This window comes from Balaenoptera physalus (genome assembly GCF_965194825.1).
Source record: "Balaenoptera physalus genome assembly, chromosome: 12".
Lineage (NCBI taxonomy): Eukaryota > Metazoa > Chordata > Mammalia > Artiodactyla > Balaenopteridae > Balaenoptera > Balaenoptera physalus.
In genome coordinates this window covers 84,908,855-84,928,637 of record NC_138897.1, presented here as the reverse complement: position 1 = coordinate 84,928,637, position 19,783 = coordinate 84,908,855, and the positions used below count along the sequence as shown (strand labels likewise).

At 44.6% G+C, this 19,783-nt stretch overlaps 1 protein-coding gene and 1 long non-coding RNA gene across 4 annotated transcripts in view; one reads left to right on the top strand and one right to left on the bottom strand.

Moving 5' to 3' along the window:
* The window catches only part of FBXW8 (F-box and WD repeat domain containing 8), a 117,747-nt gene that overhangs the window by 2,980 nt on the left and 94,984 nt on the right, over positions 1–19,783 (bottom strand). Inside the window, exons 8-10 of the mRNA XM_082416817.1 lie at positions 17,013–17,140; positions 3,313–3,486; positions 714–824 (exon numbers count right to left, since the gene is read on the bottom strand). Coding sequence (XP_082272943.1) covers positions 714–824; positions 3,313–3,486; positions 17,013–17,140 — 413 coding nt within the window. The remainder of the gene's footprint in view (positions 1–713; positions 825–3,312; positions 3,487–17,012; positions 17,141–19,783) is intronic.
* LOC309639533 lies at positions 6–17,006 on the top strand. 3 transcript variants are annotated; one of them, XR_014251708.1, is made up of 4 exons: positions 6–173; positions 1,406–1,494; positions 3,786–3,885; positions 8,137–17,006. It is a non-coding gene; the product is annotated as an uncharacterized lncRNA (long non-coding RNA). The 3 variants fall into 3 exon arrangements; XR_014251709.1 differs by having other exon boundaries at positions 3,786–8,205; positions 8,876–17,006; XR_014251710.1 differs by having other exon boundaries at positions 3,786–17,006.

Sequence of the window (19,783 nt, the reverse complement as noted above, 5' to 3'; positions counted from 1 at the left end):
AGAGAAAGCACAGAGACAGCGGCGGGGTCAGTCCTGGTGCCCAGCCCCCCCACTGATTTCTGTCTTTGCAGCAGGCACGTGCTGGAGACAGGAGAGCGATTCATCGTGACACATGTCTGCTTCGGCCCCACAGTGTGTTGGACGCTCCACATCCCGGGACTAGAGACAAACAGGTGAGCAGACAAGTTTGATGGAGGAAACTGAGTGCTGGGCGGCACCTGGCTGAACAGGGAGGCAGGACGGGTCCGCCTCAGGGAAGGCCTCACCAGAGGCTCCTTGGAAGCCAGGCCAACAGTAATCAGAAAAGGGTCCTGAGCCTCCAGCATGGGCCTCTCTCCTCTGGCAGCCGTCACCCAGCAGGCTGAGCGTGAGGACTGGGCTTTGCCACTGTCACTGGGATTCAACACCACAGGTCCCTAAGCCTTTTGTCTTGGGCTCTTGGCACGTGTGGCCGCCTTCCCCCTCCGTGTCCCTACCGCTCCCATCCCACCCCCCTGCAGCGTCCTGCTGAAGCGCCTTAAACAAACAGGCACTCAGCACGTGTTGTTGGCTAATACCACCCTGCCGCATCTACATGTATGTTCCTGACTTCTATGAAAAGAACGGCTATGCCTGAGGGTACCATCCTGTAGGGACCAATGTGGCCTGGGATGCTCTATCAATAAAATCAAGCCGAACTCCTACACCCGGACCAACCCAGCCCAAGCACTGACCTCCGGTGGGTGACGAAGTTGTCCAGGTCGGCGTTGCGCACCACCCTCTCGTAGGGCACGTGGGCCGTGATGAGGCTGTGGCAGTTGAAGGAGATGTGCCGCAAGGGGTGCCTGGAACAGATGGGAGAGAACGCTCGTCAAGGTTAAGTCCACTGGAACTCAGCACGTCCCACCTTTGCTGCTGTGGTCTCAGAAGTCTGGAGCTGCAAGGGACTCTAGAACTATCTAAGCCAGGCTTTTCCTTTATAGAGGAGGAAACCGGGCCCCCAGAGGGGCAGTGTCTGGCCTCAGTTCCCAAAGCTAGCTCGAGCAAGGCCACACGCCAAGCCTACTCTGTAAACACGTCTCAATGTCCCTGTGCTCGCTGGCTGATGCCCTAACACCTTGGTGCATTGGGGCACAGAGGACAAACAACCTGAGCCAATTCAGACACACGCGATGGAGAACAGCCCCATTTCTGCCCCCCCTGGCTGGCTGGCCCTGGGCAAGTCACTCCAGCTGTCTGAGCCAGCTTCCCCAGCAGCAGGGTGTGTTGAGTGGTGCCCTACAAAGGCCCGCCAGTCCTGAAGTCAGAGGGCTACAAATGAGACGTGTACTCTGGGTTGTGAAAGCATATTCAGAAAGTTTTGGAACAAAATAGCTTGAAACTTACGTAGCAAAGGCTTTTGTTCATTCTAAAAACTTTTTTCCAGTGGAGCACTGAGCCAGGAGACACAGGATAAAAAAGATGTCTAATGCAAGCAGATGCCTGCCCTCAGAGGGATTCCCAACTGTTAAGAAGGTGAGATCCATTCCCACAAAAAATAACCAGTGTTTCTAGAGCACAAGAGCTCTTATAAGCCACAAGATAAGACACAGAATTCAGCACTTGGGAGGAGGAATAGGAGACTGCAGCACAGACTGAAAGGGTCAGCCAGGTCCCTTCAGAAGGGCAGAGGGTGGCATGAGGGGGAGTCCCTTCAGGCTGGGTTACGGCTGTGCCAGAGGCAGGGACAGGCGTCTTGGCCACAGCAGAGGATTCTCTCAAGAGGGGTGCCAGAGTTCCAGGGTTTGCGGCACCAACTGGAGAAAGTGTGGCTGGAAGGACTTCGCTCAGGGCCCAGTGAGGCAGGAGGGATGGAAAACAAAGCCGCGAGGAGGATGGAGAAGAGAGAGGTCGGAGCTCAGTCCGAGGCTTGCAGCTGGCTGACTGCTGGTACCAGAGGCAGAAAGGGGAGGTCAAGGGAGAGCTGGCCGAAGAGGCTGAAGCGGGCAGTGGGGCAGGAGACTGAGCAACAGCGGGACCAGAGCATGAGAGGGAATCGGGATCCACAGCAGCAAGCACTGCCGCGAGGACGTGAGTGAGGACGAGAATCCCGGGCAGGAGTCGGACAAGGCATCAGCCTTGCTTTGGTAAACAATGCTTTGGTGACCTTCTCTGGGACAAGCCACTAAGCACTGGTGAGAACTGGATGTGCACTTACAAATGAGTTAGGAAGGCTGGGACAGGATGACAGTTCTGGGCACGACCTCGCTTCACCTGAATGACCCATCCGAGGGAGTTCAGCTTTTCAGGGAGAGAAAAATGAGATCTGCTGGAGTGCAGGCCTAGTGAACTAAACAGTGCTGGTGGCGGTCCTGGGGGCCTGGACTGCCGAGGAGGCTGTCCTAGAGGCCAGGTTGAGCCAAAAGGGTGTCCTTAAAGGCAGATAGTTCTGGGCTTCCAAGACCTGAGAGTTTTAGTTGCCTTTTGGCACCACCTGGTGGCAACTCAGTGCATCACCACAGCAGGCAGGGCTGGACAGAGCCAACCAAGCAGCGTGGAGGGCACCATGGTCTGAGAAAGATGCAGGCCCAAGCACTGGCTACCGCTGCCCTCCAAGGAAGAAACCAGTTCCTCTTTTGACCTCGTACTTAAGCTAGACTTGTGAGCAGTCTTCATTTTATCATGCTGTGCGGTTAGTGGGGACACGTCTCGTCCCAGAGGTGCTGAGGGACAGCGAGGGGAGCTCGGTGCCCGTTTCGCACAGGCACGGGGGCTGGATGGATGTGGGCAACGGGGGAGAGCCTCGGGTCCGCTCCCGCCGACCCCTGCGCCAGGCGAGGCCGCCTCTGCTTTAAAGGTCAGACGCCAGTGCGCAACGTTTAACCGGCTGGGCCCCCTTAGTATCCATTTACCTACATCCGTTTACCTCTGCTGCGCTTGGGAGAATTTTAGAGCTAAAGGTTAAAGTTACAAATTCCTCCTTAGTTGAAGCCTGAATACTTTCAGTCTGAAGCGCCCTTGTAAACAGTAAGGAAGATCAAGACTTCCTGGAGAGGAGGGGGGCCCGGGCCCACCCCACCTGGGGGCAGATGGGCTGCCTGCAGTGCCCCCGCCCGCTGTCTGGCCTGCCCCACTGTGGTCTCTACCCAAGCGGGCAGCTGTGGCAGTCTGAACAGTGTGACAGTGACCAGCGCCATTTCTGAGCCCATTTCACTGCAGCTGACTTGCAGGGCTCCAGTGAGGACCACGTGGTAACCTGTGGACAGCACTTCGCACGGTACCCGGCTCAGTGGCTGACCGATGCCATCACTGCTGCGACTGTGGTTACTAGAAGCAGCTGAGGACCCACCTTACCTGGAGTGCACCTCCCACAGCTTCTGGTTCATCCGATAATCCCACACGGAGACCAGGCCCTCCTCGCCCCCGCTGACAATCTTCCAGTCGTCCATCTGGACTGAAGAGACTCCGAGCTGGTGGGCGGAGACGGACAGGGCGATCGTGTCAGTGCGGAGGTCGTGGACCCTCACCCTGCAGGGCCAGAGACGAGCGCAGAGTTAGCATTAGAGCCTGAGGCGACGAATTCCTCCTCAGCCATGCTGGTCTACGTACAGCAACCCTGTGAAAACAGAGTACGAAACCCCTTCAGTTACGAACATCTAAATACTGAGACTGAACTTTCACCGCCTCCTTAGTGTACTCTCGGAGGAGGCCAAGAGGCACTAGAAGTGAACTAGTGTAGAGCACCTCCACCACTCAAAGCACAGAATAAGGAGGACTCAGAACAAATACACCGGCTGCCCTGCTGCTCACTTTCACGTGCTCCACAGGGGAGACGCCTGCCCTGGGCACAAGCCCATCGCGAGGGAGGCTGACCTGACTGCCACGGTGCCTCCGTGGGGACGTCGGCCTGAGAAGGCTGTCCAGAGGGTAAGTATACCGCCCAGCATGGCAGTTTTGCTGTTCATATAAAAGTCTGTTAAGAGCAAGTTGTAAACAGCTACATTTGTCTGCAACCTGAACCCTTACCTGGTTGGAAAAATAACACTTTTCGGGTAATTTAACTCAACTTTTAAGTTCATCACCATCTTGTTGAAATTTGGAAAGGCGATGCATCTACAGTTGACTAAGCATAACAGAGTCGTGATAAGAGTATATGGACACTTGGCAGTCACTTATCTAAAGTCTTGAGATAATTACTTACCTTGTAATAATCTGAATTTAAGAACATCTTTAAAAACTACTTTCTATTCTATACAAGTATATGCTGAATTTCCACATAAGGATAAATTAGATGAGCCAGAAATCTCTTACCCACTAGAAGTACCAACACAGTTCCTGAAATAAGCCACAAGAGCTAAAACTGAATGTGGCAACATTTCAGTACAGGTGAATTTAACAGCCCCTATGCTGCAAGTCACAAAGGAAAAGACAATCGCTGCCCTGAAGAGATGCCACCAGCTAGCTAGCAGGGGAGCTGGACAAACATGTCTGACACAAATAATGTGGGGAGAAGGGATCATCTCAAAAGATGTTCTTACAGGTACATGAGCACGCACAGACACAGAGTATCTTCAGAGTTCTGAGGGAAAATTATTTGAACTGGAAATTCTATACCTAGCTTACCTACCAAGTTTGAGGGCATAATGAAGACTTTTTTTAAACAGAAAAGGACTCAAAGTGAGCTACCCATGGATACTCTCTGAAAGAAAGTGATGTAGCAAAATATCAGAAGGACCACGGAGTGATGTATGAAACAAACACTGAGTGTTAGCAGACAGCTTAGAAAGACCTGATGTGTCAGCTGGGTGGACAGACGCACACAGGACAAACCCACCTCTTATGAGGAAGAGCCTCAAGTCACAAAGCAAAACTCAATATAGGGACTTCGCTGGTGGCACAGTCGTTAAAACTCGTGCTCCCAATGCAGGGGGCCCGGGTTCAGTCCCTGGTCAGGGAACTAGATCCCACATGCATGCCACAACTAAGGAGCCTGCCTGCCACAACTAAGACACAGCACAACCAAATAAATAAATTAAATAAATAATAATTTTAAAAAGCAGGTTTGAAGAAGAACCGAATAGTACTTAAAAAAAAAAAAAGATTAAAAAAAACCCTCAATATATGCTACACACGAAAGGCACATTTGCATGTGACAAGGAAGAGGTGACAATTTTAATACCTGAAAAGGTAGATTTCAGAGCAAAAAGCATTAGCCTGAGAGTACTTCAAAATGATGAGAAGGATACAGCTTACTAAATGTTTGATAAAACTTGCCAGGAAAGAAACAAAAAACCCCACATGATACCCGAAACTAATATAAAACTGTAAATCAACTATATTTCAATTAAAAAACCACACATGGACCTAATGTCTGTAGGTCGATTTTTCCCCCCTTTTTAGTAATTCAGTTTCTTTCATCATTATAATCTATTCAGGTTTTCTATTTCTTGAGTTCATTTTTTGAATCTCCTTATTTGAAGACCTAGATGAATAAATGACGTTGTAGGAAAATAAGAATTATCAAAACTAACCCCCAGGAGACAGAAAATCCAAATAGATCAAGGAACACAGAGCAAGCTGGGAAATCTGTGGAGGAGCAAGCTGTCCCTGCAAAACAAGAACAGCAAAATGGGTCCAACCTGGAAGGAACAAACCCCGCCCCCCGCATTCCCAAACCCCGGGCTACATCTACTGTTCCACAGCACAGCAAAGGGAGGAAAGCTCTGACTCCCTACATGGAGCCAGCATTCTGTTATTACCCAAAACCTGACACTGCAAGCATGACAGAAGACAACAGATCTGCACCAGTGCTAAGACCTGAATAAAATATCAACTAACAAACAGAACTCACAGCAACATGTTAACCAGCAAGTGGACTCTGTCTAGGATGTCCATTCCTGTGGTCCACCATGCCTCTCTGACAACAAGAAACCCACAGAGAGGGTCACTTCCATGGACACTGAAGAGAGATCTGATGACACAGAACACTTATTTCTAATGAAAAGTCTTTAAAAAATAGTAATCTACTTTTACCAATGTTATTTCACATTGTTTTAAACAAATTAGATAAAAGAAGAAAATGAGAAGTGGACAAATTTATCATTAGGGTTGACAATCCAAGGTAATTCAGTAATAATTCATAATCAAATGTATTCTAATATGTCAAAATCAATAACTATCCTTTGTACAACCACTAGTTTTAAAAATGTAATTGAAGAAAAGATCCCACTTAAATTCGCAATTATAAGCAAAATACCCTATAACAACTTTCTCAACTTGGAACTCTACCATATACATTACACCAACATTAATTACAGAGGGCTCAGAGAGTTAAAACAATTACAAATATTCAGGATAGGAAGGCCTTTCTAAACATTACCAAAAAAAAAAGTCAAGGCAAATGGTAAACTGGGAAAAGTTTGCACCAGACGACTAATTTCTTATAAAAAAAAAATTCCTTCAAATTGATAGTAAAGATTGATAACCCAGTAAAATTTAAGAAAAGAAAAAATAGTTCACAGGAAAAGAAATACTAATGGCTTTTAAACACGTGTAAGATGTTCAAGTTCACTGGTAAGGAGAGGAATTATGCACTAAAACTACAATGCAGTAATACCACTCAACCTGCCTACCCAGCAAAGGTAAAGTCTGGTAGTACTCCAAGACCCCTTCCACGCTGGTGAGCCCTGGATACAGAGGGACTTCCGTACGGCTGATGTGAGCACAAGCCCAAAGAAAGTGACTTGGCAATATCCAACAAAAAAAATATACTTCACTTTGACCTAGCAATTCTGCTTCTAGGATTATATAGGCAATATCTAACATACGTGTACAACCACATATATACATACAAGGCCATTAGCCACAGTACTTTTTCAGTAGCAAAGATGAGGCTTCTGTTTCAGGCACCCTGTTGACCCTCCCACTGAACATCACTTCATACTGCTGGATAAGACGTAACTACATCCTTTTAAGTGCACTGCTGAGCTCACAGAGTAAGCGACCTCCCTAGGGCCCATGCAGAAAACCAGGTTGGAGAGCTTGAGGTGCAATTTTGGTCGCCTCTATGCATGTGTGGTGGGGGTGAGGCTATTGGCAGGTGCCAATCTCAGGAAGCAACGGGACTAGCTCTTACTGTACCACGGGGGCAAGGCTGTAAGACTGGGGTCCACTCAAAGGGGAGTATTGAGACCTTCCTTTATAAAAAAGCAGTATAGAACTTCTAGACACAAAAACATAATCCCTGCAATTAAACTCATTAGATAGGCTAGAAACAGATTAGACAAAGCATTTGTAAATTAGAAAATAAATCTGAAAAGTTACCTAGAATGGAGCACAAAGAGAGAAACAGATGAAACATGTGAATGAAGCGTTAAGAGACAGGAAGGATGGAAGGGGATGATGGTTCAGCTTACGCCCAAAAGAAATCCCAGAAGGAAAAAAATCCAGTGTGTGGCAAAGAAGCGATATTCAAAGTGTTAATGGCTGATGTTTTTCCAAAATGAAAGACAGGCATACTCACACTCATGAGCACTAATCAGAATAAATGAAAAGAAATACGTATTACAGAGTATCATAATAAAGTGGGAAACCGCAAAAGACACAAGGGGTCTCAAAAGCAACCTGAGACAAAAAGACTTCTGATAATCAGACCAACAGGAGAAATGAGAAACAGTCTTTACATTGTCATGAATTCGAGTGACTCAACGGGGAAGGCACATAACCTAGCTCCATCAGCGGATGCCAGCTAAAGCCGTGACGGCACGTCCGGTACAGTGGAGACCTGCACGGGCATCAGAGAAGGAGGCAGAGCTACACATACTGAGGACAGCCGTCGCCCAACAGCCACACACCCAGCGCACCAGGCCCCGCTGCGTGGCGGCAGCTGGGGGGCGGGGCAGGGAGGCACGCATGTGTGTGTGCAGGCGCCCTCTGGAGACCGCCGTCGCACAGCCTCCGCTGAGGAAACAGAAGCTCCCAGGAGACAACTTCTCCCTATGTATAATTTTTTGTGCTTTTGAATTCAATGTTGAAGGTGTAGGTTACCTGCTTAAGTTAAAATAATTTAAAGATAAAATTCTGGAAGGACATACTGGAGTTGGTAACAGCAGTTACCTTGGGGAAGAGTCTCAATGGAAGAATGAGAGGAATAAATGCGGCTTTTACTTTTTATTCTAGACACTGCCATGTTGTTTAAGGAACAAGAACTCGTTCATGACTGGGAGGGGCACCCAGAGGCCTTCACAAGTACTGGTCACACTCTGTTTCTTAAGTGGGTGGGTGGTGGGAATGCTCAGGCGTTCCGTTGTTCTTTAAATTGTACACAACGTACCTTGTATGCACTCCCATGTGGATGTTTTGTTTCAAATAAAACAGGGTTTTAAAAATCTATAGTCTTATGACACAGGGGTGAGGTCCATGGTTCTTCCCTGCTGGCGGCGAGGATGACTGAGAGCCCCGTTAGTACAGCAGGCCAATCAGCAACCCCCTCGCCCCGCCTCCCCTCTTCCCAGGGAGGGTCTGTGACCAGAGAGATGCAGAGCGAGCAGGAAACACACAGAAGACAAAGAGCTCCCTCAGTCGGCATTTACAGACACTAATCTTTAGGCATTTGTGGGTTAGAGAAGGGAGAAAAGGTAAAGTTGCTGTGAAAGGAACTCTGCCTGGAGGCTACAGCTGCACTGCTTACTAATGGGAACTTGGAAAGGAAGGGGGGGGGAGAAATTTTTAGCTTGAGTACTTTTCAGTGCATATTTGGTTAATAAGGGTCTATTTTGCTCTAGTGATTTTCATAAAGAGCCCCTCTGTTGAATATTTATACTCCATAATTTACAGTTTGGCTATTAAGGAGACAAAGGCAAACACAAATTTGGTCCAGAAGTTCAAAGTTTGCCATCTGTTTTCCTATTGTATTTAGATACCGGCAAGGATGGCTCCAAACAAAATACACAAATACACCAAAAGATACAGCATTAGTGTATTTTATCACTAAGGAAAACAAAAATGGGCCAAAAACAGACTCGAACTTCTCCCCACAGGGAAAAAGGAGAAGCACTTAGAAGACATCTCCTCAAAGAGGCACTGCTCTGGTTTCTGGCTGACAGAAAGAGGTGGCACACAGCACGGGGTGCGAAGTCCACGCGAACCACTCGAGTTCACATTACGAAATGCATCTCTGCTTCACACACCTGACGGCGCGGCCCCAGCGTGCACAGCAGCGTTCCCTGGCAGAGCCCGTACCCTCAGCGCTCAAATCAAATTCCCGACGTGGGGAAACAGGTAGCACAGCAAATGGGCACAAACATGCCAAGACAACTGATTCCAGGGACAAAAAGAAGCCAATGGTAGACACTGTGAATCCCTATCCAGCGCGTGTTTCATCAACTTTGCCCGTTGAAAAGAAAAAAATAATTGGTCTGAAAGCTGTAATTGTATTATGTTTAATATTCATGGTTGGGTTTGGAGGGCTGTTCCAACACTCCCTCTCTCCAGCCCCTCTCTAATGAAAATCACACCATAGGAGTCAGCTCGAGCCCGCCAATTAAAACAAAAGACACCAGAACCTTCCAAAGACTCCAACAGAGGAGCATCCATCTGATGGGCAGGAAAACGTGCTGGAACCGAGAGGGAGGCACGCTCTGGCTGGTCCTGTGCTAAGAGCTTTGAATAACTTATTACAACACTTGCAGATGGAGCAAATGTAACATTTACGCCCCACTCACTCTCCCTAACAGCCAGCAGCAGCACCAGAAGCCACCACAACTTTGTATTTGTCAAGGCGAGAAGAAAGCTCCGACACTCTCTAATTAGGGGTCACAACTCAGAGCTTGCTTCCCACTGGTTTGGATAAAATAGTCCCATAAAATAATAAGGCAAACTGTATTTGATGGCAAAGATGAAGCCTGTTCAGACTCTGGCTCAGCGGTTTCATTAAGAAGGACCTGACCTTCAGCTATATTTCTATCCAGAAAATAAAGGGAACAAGCAAGACAGCATTAAAACAGTCTCTTTTTTCTTAAATGACCAAATTAATCAAGAAAACTCACTATTTTTTTTTAAAGAAATCAATAACATGATTCTGTTTTGTCTCATCGAACCTATATTAAAGAGGATTTTAAAATACAACCTTATATGCCAAAATCAGTAGCTATAACATACATATAGCACCAATGGTGGCCTTTGGTGAATGATTCATTTTTAATAGCAACTAAAAAAACATGTATTTTCAGGTAGAACTGCCCAGTTTAATCCAACTAGGCTATGGTTAGAGCTCTATGTATTGTAAAGCTGTATCTCTAAAGTTTAGAGTTCTTTGTTTATTGCCCATAAAGAGTAATAAGCCCCTTGGACTGATCACTCGACCTTTCTGGACCTGTTTCCTTAGCTGGGCCAGCATTAGATGGTCTTAAAGAGCTCTGCTAGACCGAACATTCTGCAACCCTTACAAGCCAGCCCATAACACCACCTGTGGACAAAAATGATGACGTATGTAACACCAAAATAACAAGGCACGCTGGAAACATAGAAACATTTAGCTTACTTTAATAAATCCTTTTAAATTTTAATCAGATGAGTATACCTAGAATAACCTATTTTATGGTCAACTGATTTTCAACAGTGGTGCCAAGACAATTCAATGGGGAAAGAATAGTCTTTTCAACAGATGATGCTAGGACAATGGAAATCCACATGCAAAAAAGAATGAGGTTGGACTCCCACCTCACACCATATACAAAAATTAACTCCAAATACATCATAGACCTCAGTGTAGGAGCCAAAATTATAAAAATTCTTTTAAGTAAACATAGGAGTAAATCTTTGTGACTTTGGGCTAGGAAATGGCTTCTTCAATATGATACCAACAGCACAAACGACAAAGAAAAAATGGATAAATGGAATTTCATGAAAATTAAAAACTTCTGTGCTTCAAAGGACATTATCAAAATTGTGGGGGGCTTCCCTGGTGGCGCAGTGGTTAAGAATCCGCCTGCCAATGCAGGGGACATGGGTTTGAGCCCTGGTCTGGGAAGATCCCACATGCCGTGGGGCAGCTGAGCCTGTGTGCCACAACTACTGAGCCTGCGTGCCACAAATACTGAGCCTGCATGCCACAACTACTGAAGCCCACGCACCTGGAGCCCGTGCTCCACAACGAGAGGTCACTGCAGTGAGAGGCCCACACACCGCAATGAAGAGTAGCCCCCGCTCACCACAACTAGAGAACGCCCGCACGCAGCAATGAAGACCCAACGCAGCCAAAAATAAATAAATAATAAATAATTAAAAAAAAAAAGTGTGAAAAGACAACCCACAGAACAGGGAGAAATATTTACAAATCATGTCTGATAAAAAGTTGGTATCCAGACTATATAAAGAACTCTTGCAACTCAATAAATAAAAAGACAACCTAATTAAAAAATGGGCCAAGGATTTGAATAGACATTTATCCAAAGAGGCCAAAAAGCACATGAAAGGATGTTCAACATCATACCTTTAGGACAGCTATAATCAGAGACCATAGCAAGTACAGGTAAGGATGTGGAGAAATTGGAACCCCCATACACTGCTGGTGGGAATGTAAGATGGTACAGTGACTTTGGAAAAGAGTCTAGCAGTTCCTCAAATAGTTAAACATAGGGTTATATAAGTCAGCAATGCCACTCCTAGGTATATATCCAAGAGAAGTGAAAACATAGGTCTACACAAAAATCTGTAGTTTAATGGTAACAGCAGCATTATTCATAATAACCAAAAAATGGAAACAACCCAAATGTTAACTGATGAATGAATAAGTAAATGTGGTATACTCATGCAATGGAATATTACTTGGCCATAAAAAGGAATTAAGTGGTGATTCAAGCTACAACGCAGGTTTACCTTGGAAACATTATGCTAAGTGGAAGAAGCCAGTCACAAAAAGTCACATGTTCTATGATTCCATTTATATGAAATGTCTAAAACAGACAGATCCGTATAGGCAGGAAGTGATTAGTGGTTGCCTAGAGCTAGAGAAGTTGGGGGGACGTGGGGAGTGACTGCTAAGGGGCACAAGGTTTCTGTTTGGGGTGATGAAAATGTTCTAAACCTGACTTGGTGATGACTGCACAACCTTGTGTACTTTACACTGGATTGTATAATTTAAATTGGTGAATTGTAGGTATGTGAATTCTATCTCAGTAAAGCTAAAAATTTTTTAAATCAATTTAAGATTACAGGAGGAAAAGCAGTGGGACTTGTTGGCTCAGTGCATGTTGCTCTGGCAGCCCACTAACAACCTGATGTACGCCCTTACCACCAACTCTTCTTTTTGGCCCCGCCATGCCGCCTGCAGGATCTTAGTTCCCTGACCAGGGATTGAACCTGGGCCACGGCAGTGAAAGCACAGAGTCCTAACCACTGGACCGCCAGGGAAGTCCCATCCTTATCACCAACTCTTATTTTGATTCTCCCCAGCAGAGCATTCTCTGGTCTAGATCCCTGATTTCATTCGTTAGAAATGAGCAGATCCCAGATGAGAAGACTGAGAGCAACAGAATGGGAAGGGACCCCATTTAATACAGCCCTCTACACAGTTTATTTAAATAATTTAAAGAGAGGAGGAGTTCTGCGTCTGACCTAAAGTAAGCCCACTACTGCCTCTGTCTTCTGCTGCTACAACCCAAACCTCTGGACAAAACACAAAAAGCAAACACCTGAGGACCCTGGGGAGTTGACTCACTACAGTGGATTGTGGAGGAAGTGGCCGCGGAGGAAGGGGCCGTGGGGAGAGGAGTTTCTCTCTCACAGCCTCACCCGAGTGTGAGCTCCTGTAGCACAGCTGTGTAGTGGTGTGGGAGCTATAATGCTAACAGAAACACCCTCTTTCTGAAGAACCAAGGAGAGAAGCCCCTAAGTCCAAAGAGCGTGGGTGTGGCGTCTTTGGGGATTCCCCCATCTCTTTTCTCTGTGGTTTTGCCCCAAGGCAGTCCCTATTCACAGAGCTGCATGGTGGTAGGGATGCCAGCAGGTGAAACCCTGAGAGAAACCCCATCTTCTCGTCAGAGGCCCAGGGGACAGGGGCCCTGAAAGCTAGGAATCGCAGGGATGAAGAGAGGGCGGAACTGGAGACGGGGAGCCCGTGATACTGCGTGCGACCCCACGCACGGCCCAGGCGCAGATCCAAAGCAGTACAGCAAAAGCTCAGATAAGATTTCAACCACTGCCAGCTCAGACTAACCTCTGGGTGGCACATGTGCAGGGCAGTCAGAGAAGCACAGCAAAGGTTTTGGAAATTGAACTGACACTGGAATCACCACCCATGGAAGGCAAGACACAAATTGCAGTCTGAACCTAACCAGGGGGACTGCCTGTTTAAAACAAAAACAAAACAACATCCTCCAGAGGATTATGTAACAGGATCCAAAGTGGACACAAAATGTCCAGGATATATCCAAAATTACTTGACATACCCCCACCCCAAAAGCCCCAGGAAAAATGTGACCCATTCTCAAGGGAAAATGTCAACCCTACAATAACCCAGACTTTTGGAATCATCAGTGACTTTAAAGCAGCTATTGTAACTATACTGCATGAGGTAAAGGTACAATGATAAGAAAGAATGAAATTCTGAGCAGAGAAACAGAAACAATGGCAATTTTGAACCAAAAAAGTATAAAATCTGAAATAAAAAATTCACTAGATGGGTTCAATAGCAGAATGGAGATGACAGAGGAAACAGTTCGTGAACCCAAAGTTAAATCAGTAGATATTTGCAACTTGAAGAATGTAAGGCTTAGGAAAGAAAATGAATAGAGCTTCAGTGACCTGTCGGATAATATCAAAAAGTCTGTTCTTCACATCACTGAAGTCCCAGAGGAGAGGGGAAAGGGATCAGTGTGGAAAAAAAATCTGAAGAAATAATGGCCAAAAAAATCCCAAATTTGGTGGAAGACATAAATTTACAGATTCTAAATGTTCAGTGAATCCCAAAGGTTAAACAAAAGAAACAAAACAAAAAAACTCACAGTGGTCTATTTCCTGCAGACTTTATCTTGGTAACCCACTCAAGTTTCTCATAACTGTTCTAATTCCTAAGATTTATTTTTGCCCTCATTGAACAAATACAGACTTCTATTTAATTGAAAACACCATCCAATGCAAGAAGCACCATTACTTTATGTAATATTTTAACATGCTGCCATTTGTAAGATGTTATTATAAAAGACACATCTTGATTTCAAGGATGTGAAAATGTAAAAAAAAGTGCATCTTGGAATAAATGCAAAACATACAGAGTTAAGCCCTCTCTGAGCACTAGACAGACACTGTGGTAAGACACAAGCATCCAGTCCTAACACCGGATGCACACCCCTCCCTCCCCTCCTCTAACGTTACTTACCACTCTTCTTGGCTTAGCAGGAAAGGACAAAATATGCATTAAAAAAAACCTCATTGATCTGTAGTGTTAAAACTCTTGTGCAGAGCCCCACCTATATAACCCCACTTTATAACCCTTCCCTCCCATCGAGGGAAAAGTACAATCCAACCATAACTCAGTTCCCACCCTGACCATTCTCTTAATCTTTATCAGACTCTACTTAACCTCTAGTGACAAGCTAGGTGAACTATTTTTTCATTTTTAATTTCAGCCTATACGCACCCCCACAAAAAAAACCAACTCCTTAGAAAATTCCACCCATGTTATTAGCAAAGTTACTCAAGCTGATTTCCTTACTTTAAAGAAACATTATTTTTGTTTTAACCTTGGACAGTTTTATGTACCTTTAGAGTCCATTTCATTCTCAAGTTATTTATAAAGTACTAAGAGAATGCAATAGAAGTTCAGTTTTTTAAATAAAAAAGGAGGTTCCAAGGTTTTTAAATTGCATCTGTCATGAAGTGATAGCCACCTAGCTCTCTTCATAGTATTTGCCCCCTCCGTCCCACTTCTGAAATAAAACATAAGCTGTACAAGCCTGGGTGTGCATCTCTGATGAGTTCCCACTCATAAGCTATTAAGTCTTTGGGAAAAACCCCACAAGACATGCCTCTATGCACTTAAAAGTCTAGAGTCCTTATTCCTTCCTTTTTCCAGATGTATAATATTTTTAAGCCCCGTGTTTCAAATTCATATTGCTAACACTGTTAATGTGACTCATAAAGAACAATCTTACATATGATGGCAAGCCTCTGCGGTACCAGTAGTAGTCAAATAGCTGGCACAGATCTAGAAGTGGCCCTGATTAAATGCCATTTTGGACAGCCCCCTCTCCAACTCCAAGTCCCAAGTCTATTCTTTTCATCCAAAAAGACAAAGGGTGTAAAAAAAAAAAACAAAAACCGTAACTTTGGTTTACTAATAAAATGGATTTTAACATGGTCAGATTTGGGACCAGAGAGCCCTTATACACTGCGCATTTGGCTTCTCCTCTGGCAATGGGGAGCGTGGTCAGGCAGCCCTGCTCCAGAGGAAAACATCAGCTTTACCGAGTATGTACAGGTCTCCTCACTGACAGCAGGATGTGCAGCTGACAATGGTCATGACAATCTGGCTGTAACTGTGCTTCTAGAGCTAATTAGGCTACGTTATGCAGAAAGCAGAGGTCTCTTCTCTGGAACACCATTTTGGTTTCCTGGGAGCCTAGCTGTGGTTGAACACCTAAATGGTCATGCTGTCAGCAAACTCTGAAGCATAGCCTACAATCCCAAACCCTTCCATCTGGATGCCCCACAGAGCCCTCTGCATTTGCTCTCCTGGAAAGCGAGGAGCTGTTAGGTCCCTGCGGGCAGATCCTGTAGGTAAGCTTGGAGCCTTTGCGCAGCTCAGTCAGAAATGAACACGGGAGAGTAAAACTATAAACTGATGCGTTTCACTTGCTGTGCCACAAGTGGGGCCACTTATCAAGCCTAGTTCTTTGGGTTTTTTTTTAAAGAGAAAAACTGCCTGGACATACACTGAGGAGTTCAATTCTCAAGCATGAGAAGTATCAGCTGTTTCAGGAGGGCTCGAGGAAAAAAAGATCAAGTATTTTCTTTCAATAAAGCATACATGTTTTTGCTGTATGGGAGGGAGACTAGTAGTGAAGGTCAGAAGTTGAAAATATTATCTGACAAAACAATTATTTTTGCAAGCTGCTGCACTGGTGCAACAGAGGTCTGGGATTTGGCACAAAGGGGGACCCGCCTCACGATCTGATACCCCACCAAGTGGCCCGCCACCTGCAGCCCGGCGCTGGCCAGCGGGGGGCGGGCCAGCTGAACCTGGCCTCCAGCCATGCCACCTCTCTTCAGGGCACTGGATCAGACATGACAGATAACCAGTCAAAAGAAGAAGGAAAAAAAAAAAAGGAAGAAGAAGAAAGAAAAGGAAAAGCCAAGGGGGAGAGGGAAGAGAAAGGAAAAAAGCCTAAAATTTGGACTCAGACAGTCTTTTCAAACACTTTAATCCTTCCATGCTGATGGGTCCTGGAGCGGCCAGAGCTGGCACTGGACCCTGTACCGGGAAAATCCGACTCCCTAAGCCAATACGTTAAAGGGAAGACTGCTAATCAGCTAAATAGAAACTGGAATCTGTTCACATGAAGTCTCTTTTTTTTCCCCCATCACCGGAGGGACACCACAGTGGTCTGAAACACACTCTTGACATCATTTGGCAGGCAAACCTATTTTGCTGAACATGATTCATCCCTTAGGTTATTGTTTTTAATATTAGAAAGTGAGCTTTTAAATGCCAAACAAATTTTACAGCAGGGGGACAAAAGATATTCCAAGTGGTCTCACTGGACCTTCCACCAACTGCGTCCACCAAATGGCCTAAAAGACAACCTTCCCATGGTGTTTCAGAAATGAGGCAGAGACGCAGATCCATCCAACTATTACCTAATACAAGACTTTGTTCTCCAAGTTCACAGGGATGGTATTTATGGGATCAGGGCTGAACTCAGGTGGGCAGAGATGTGAGTGAGAAGTGAGGAGGGTGAGCCGTGGAGGAAATCAGTGAGCTCAGTGGAGGCCGAGCGGCCAGGCCTCAAGAGAAGCTGCCTCCGGCTCTAAGATGCGACTCTCCTGACACCTACCTCCTGTCCATGTTGCCACTGACCATGAGATTGGGAGGGCTGTCCCGGAGGTTGACGCAGGTGAAGTCGCCAAGCGCGTTGCCCAGCTTCGAGAGGCAGCGTTCTGCTTCCAGGCTGTACACCAGGATCTGGGGAGGAGGAAAAACACGTGGGTGAGCGTTAGGGGCAGCAGGCCCGCACAAACAATTTCCACCCAGCGTCACCCCGGGGCACGGTCACGGCACCAGCTCCCATTAGAGAAGAGGCTCTAATACTTCATTTCCTGACCCCTTCCACGTAATGACAGTATAAGGATGCGGCTCTTAGAACGACAAAAGGAAACACAAGAGAAAAGAAAATCTAAAGAATTCCAGGCCAAGGTGCAAACAAACTCATGGGACACACAAAAAATGCCAAATGGGGAAATTCGGTATCCCAATTTCCTAACACAGAAAAAGAAGCATGGAAACTAGGGGTCACTGACTGCTTCTGATGACTTAATGGGGGAAGCTAATGAGAAGTCTGTGTACAGGGTTCTCTCTCTTTTCCCCTCTGTATTTCTACCACAGAAGGTAAAAAGAACAAACAGTGTAAGCATCCAGGATGAGGAAGCTTGCACAGTTAACCACTAGATGATTCCTTTAGATTAAACTACAAACCAAAACATAAAGTCTTATTCCCAAACGTTAAAAAAAATTTATTTTAACTGAGGTACAACCGATATTCCCCAACATTTCTCTCTTCAGTCACTCTCCACTCCTAATTATAGTAAGCTCTGTTCCATAAGGTATGGAGGCAAGTAAGAAAGTATCCTTGATCTCTAGACAATGTATTCATTACATTTGAACACTGCCTTTTCTCCAGCAAATGGGGAAACAAGGATGATTCATAAGGAATCTTTCTGAAGATTATTTAAGTCTTTTACTAAAAAAATCTTAGTAATTCAATTAACATTAAGTGCTTGCCATGGGTCAGTAATTGCTGTAAGTACTGAAGACATATAGTCCTTGCACCAAAATTCACTGTTCAAAAGCCTCCTCATTTACACACACACACACACACACACACGTGAGCATACATTATATTCTGTTGATCATGTGGTTAAAATTAATCACTGAACTCAAAAGTTTTAATGTTAATATTTTGTAGAGTTTCGTCTCTTAGCCCACACATGAAAATGATGTGCTATTTTTTCTTGTTAACCTATACATTTATCAATTATCAGTGTACAGATTCCTATTTTAGTACTGAGAGGTTAATAAATTGACTCCACCTTGAAAACCATTGATCTCATTGTTGACACATATTTCTAACAATTGAATCTTTGGAAATTCCTAATAGTCAAAACAACACTATAATATTAAGTAAAATTGCTCACAGTATCTGAAAGGAAAGAGGGCAATTTCAAAATGTAAAATGGCTTCTTAATCCCTAAAGACCATAGAGAACAAGCTAAATTTTATTTTTATTTTCATGCAGTTGAAAATAAAAGTTTCTGAGAAAATTTCAACTGTAAAATATCCAAAATAAGATTCTTCTTCCAAGTATAGACGTAGAAATAAATCAAATCTTCTGTCTACAGTGAATATCCTAAAAATTACATAAAAATCGGTTCCTGGAGGGAGGAAAAAAAAAAACACCAGCAATCTCATGGTCTACCCTGAAAGTAACATTCTGCACTTATGTATCATTATACAGCTTTCAACAGGGCTTTTGGACTCAATCTCTTCTTGTTTTTAAAATACTTCAACATCTATAGCAGGAAGAAATGTTCATGGTAAATATAAGAATTAAAATCTGATATTGAGTCTGTTCCTATGTCTTTACTTCTTCTAGAAGTTCTTTTTTGACAAGAGGATAGATCATTTCTGAATGAAACAGTGGGATCTAATCCCTCTCCAAAAAGACTGCAAATTCATCGTATAAGTTAGTAGTCAGGAGTCAAGTATTTTCTAAAATGTTTAATAATTCAGTGAATCAGAACTATCCAAAGAGTACCTTGACCATTATGTTTAGTTAAAGACCGCAGAGATTAGAAAACACATTACCCATCTCAGAGGCGGTTCTTCCCACGTTACGAGTCCCTCAACGACCTTTACCATCTCTCTCTCCCCTCTGCGCTCTCTCTCTTTTAATAAGGTTGAGCAAATGGGACTTCATTTTATCTGATTGCCACAGACTAGTGAGATTAATTATTCATGCTCACACTCTCCCTCTTGTTAAGACCATGCATTAGACTAATTTTTCTCTTTATTGCCCTAGTTGGGTGAGTCTCAACCCATGGCCACTTGACTCACTCTCAGAAGTGTATGGATATTCTGGAAAGAAGGAAAAAACGACCCGTACCTAAAATCGTGGAGAAAATGTCCTGCACTAATGTGACCACCAAATCAATAGATGTTGCTGGGGATTTTTTTCTTTTAAGTACCACATGTATACTACAAAAGGGTTTAAATAGTGATTAAGGAGCAAATTTGTATAGAAGTTGGATGTTTCTTTAAGAATTATCTAAAATGACTGAACCATGTTGTATATTTCACAAAGGTAACTGCAGGAGATGCAGTGTGTAGTCCCGGACACTGCAGGGTCTACTCCTTTCTCTTTGGCTTCCAGGTAGATCTAGAGGGCACCTGGTGGAAGCAAGCACTGTTTAAAAAGAACTTTCTGTTTTTTCCTTCTTAGAGATGTTAAGGTATTTTCACAAATCCTAGTCTTAGAATCCTAACTTTCATTTTTGTCAATTATTCAGATTTTTCTGAAATTTCTAAAGAATCTTTGTTTTTTTCTGATTT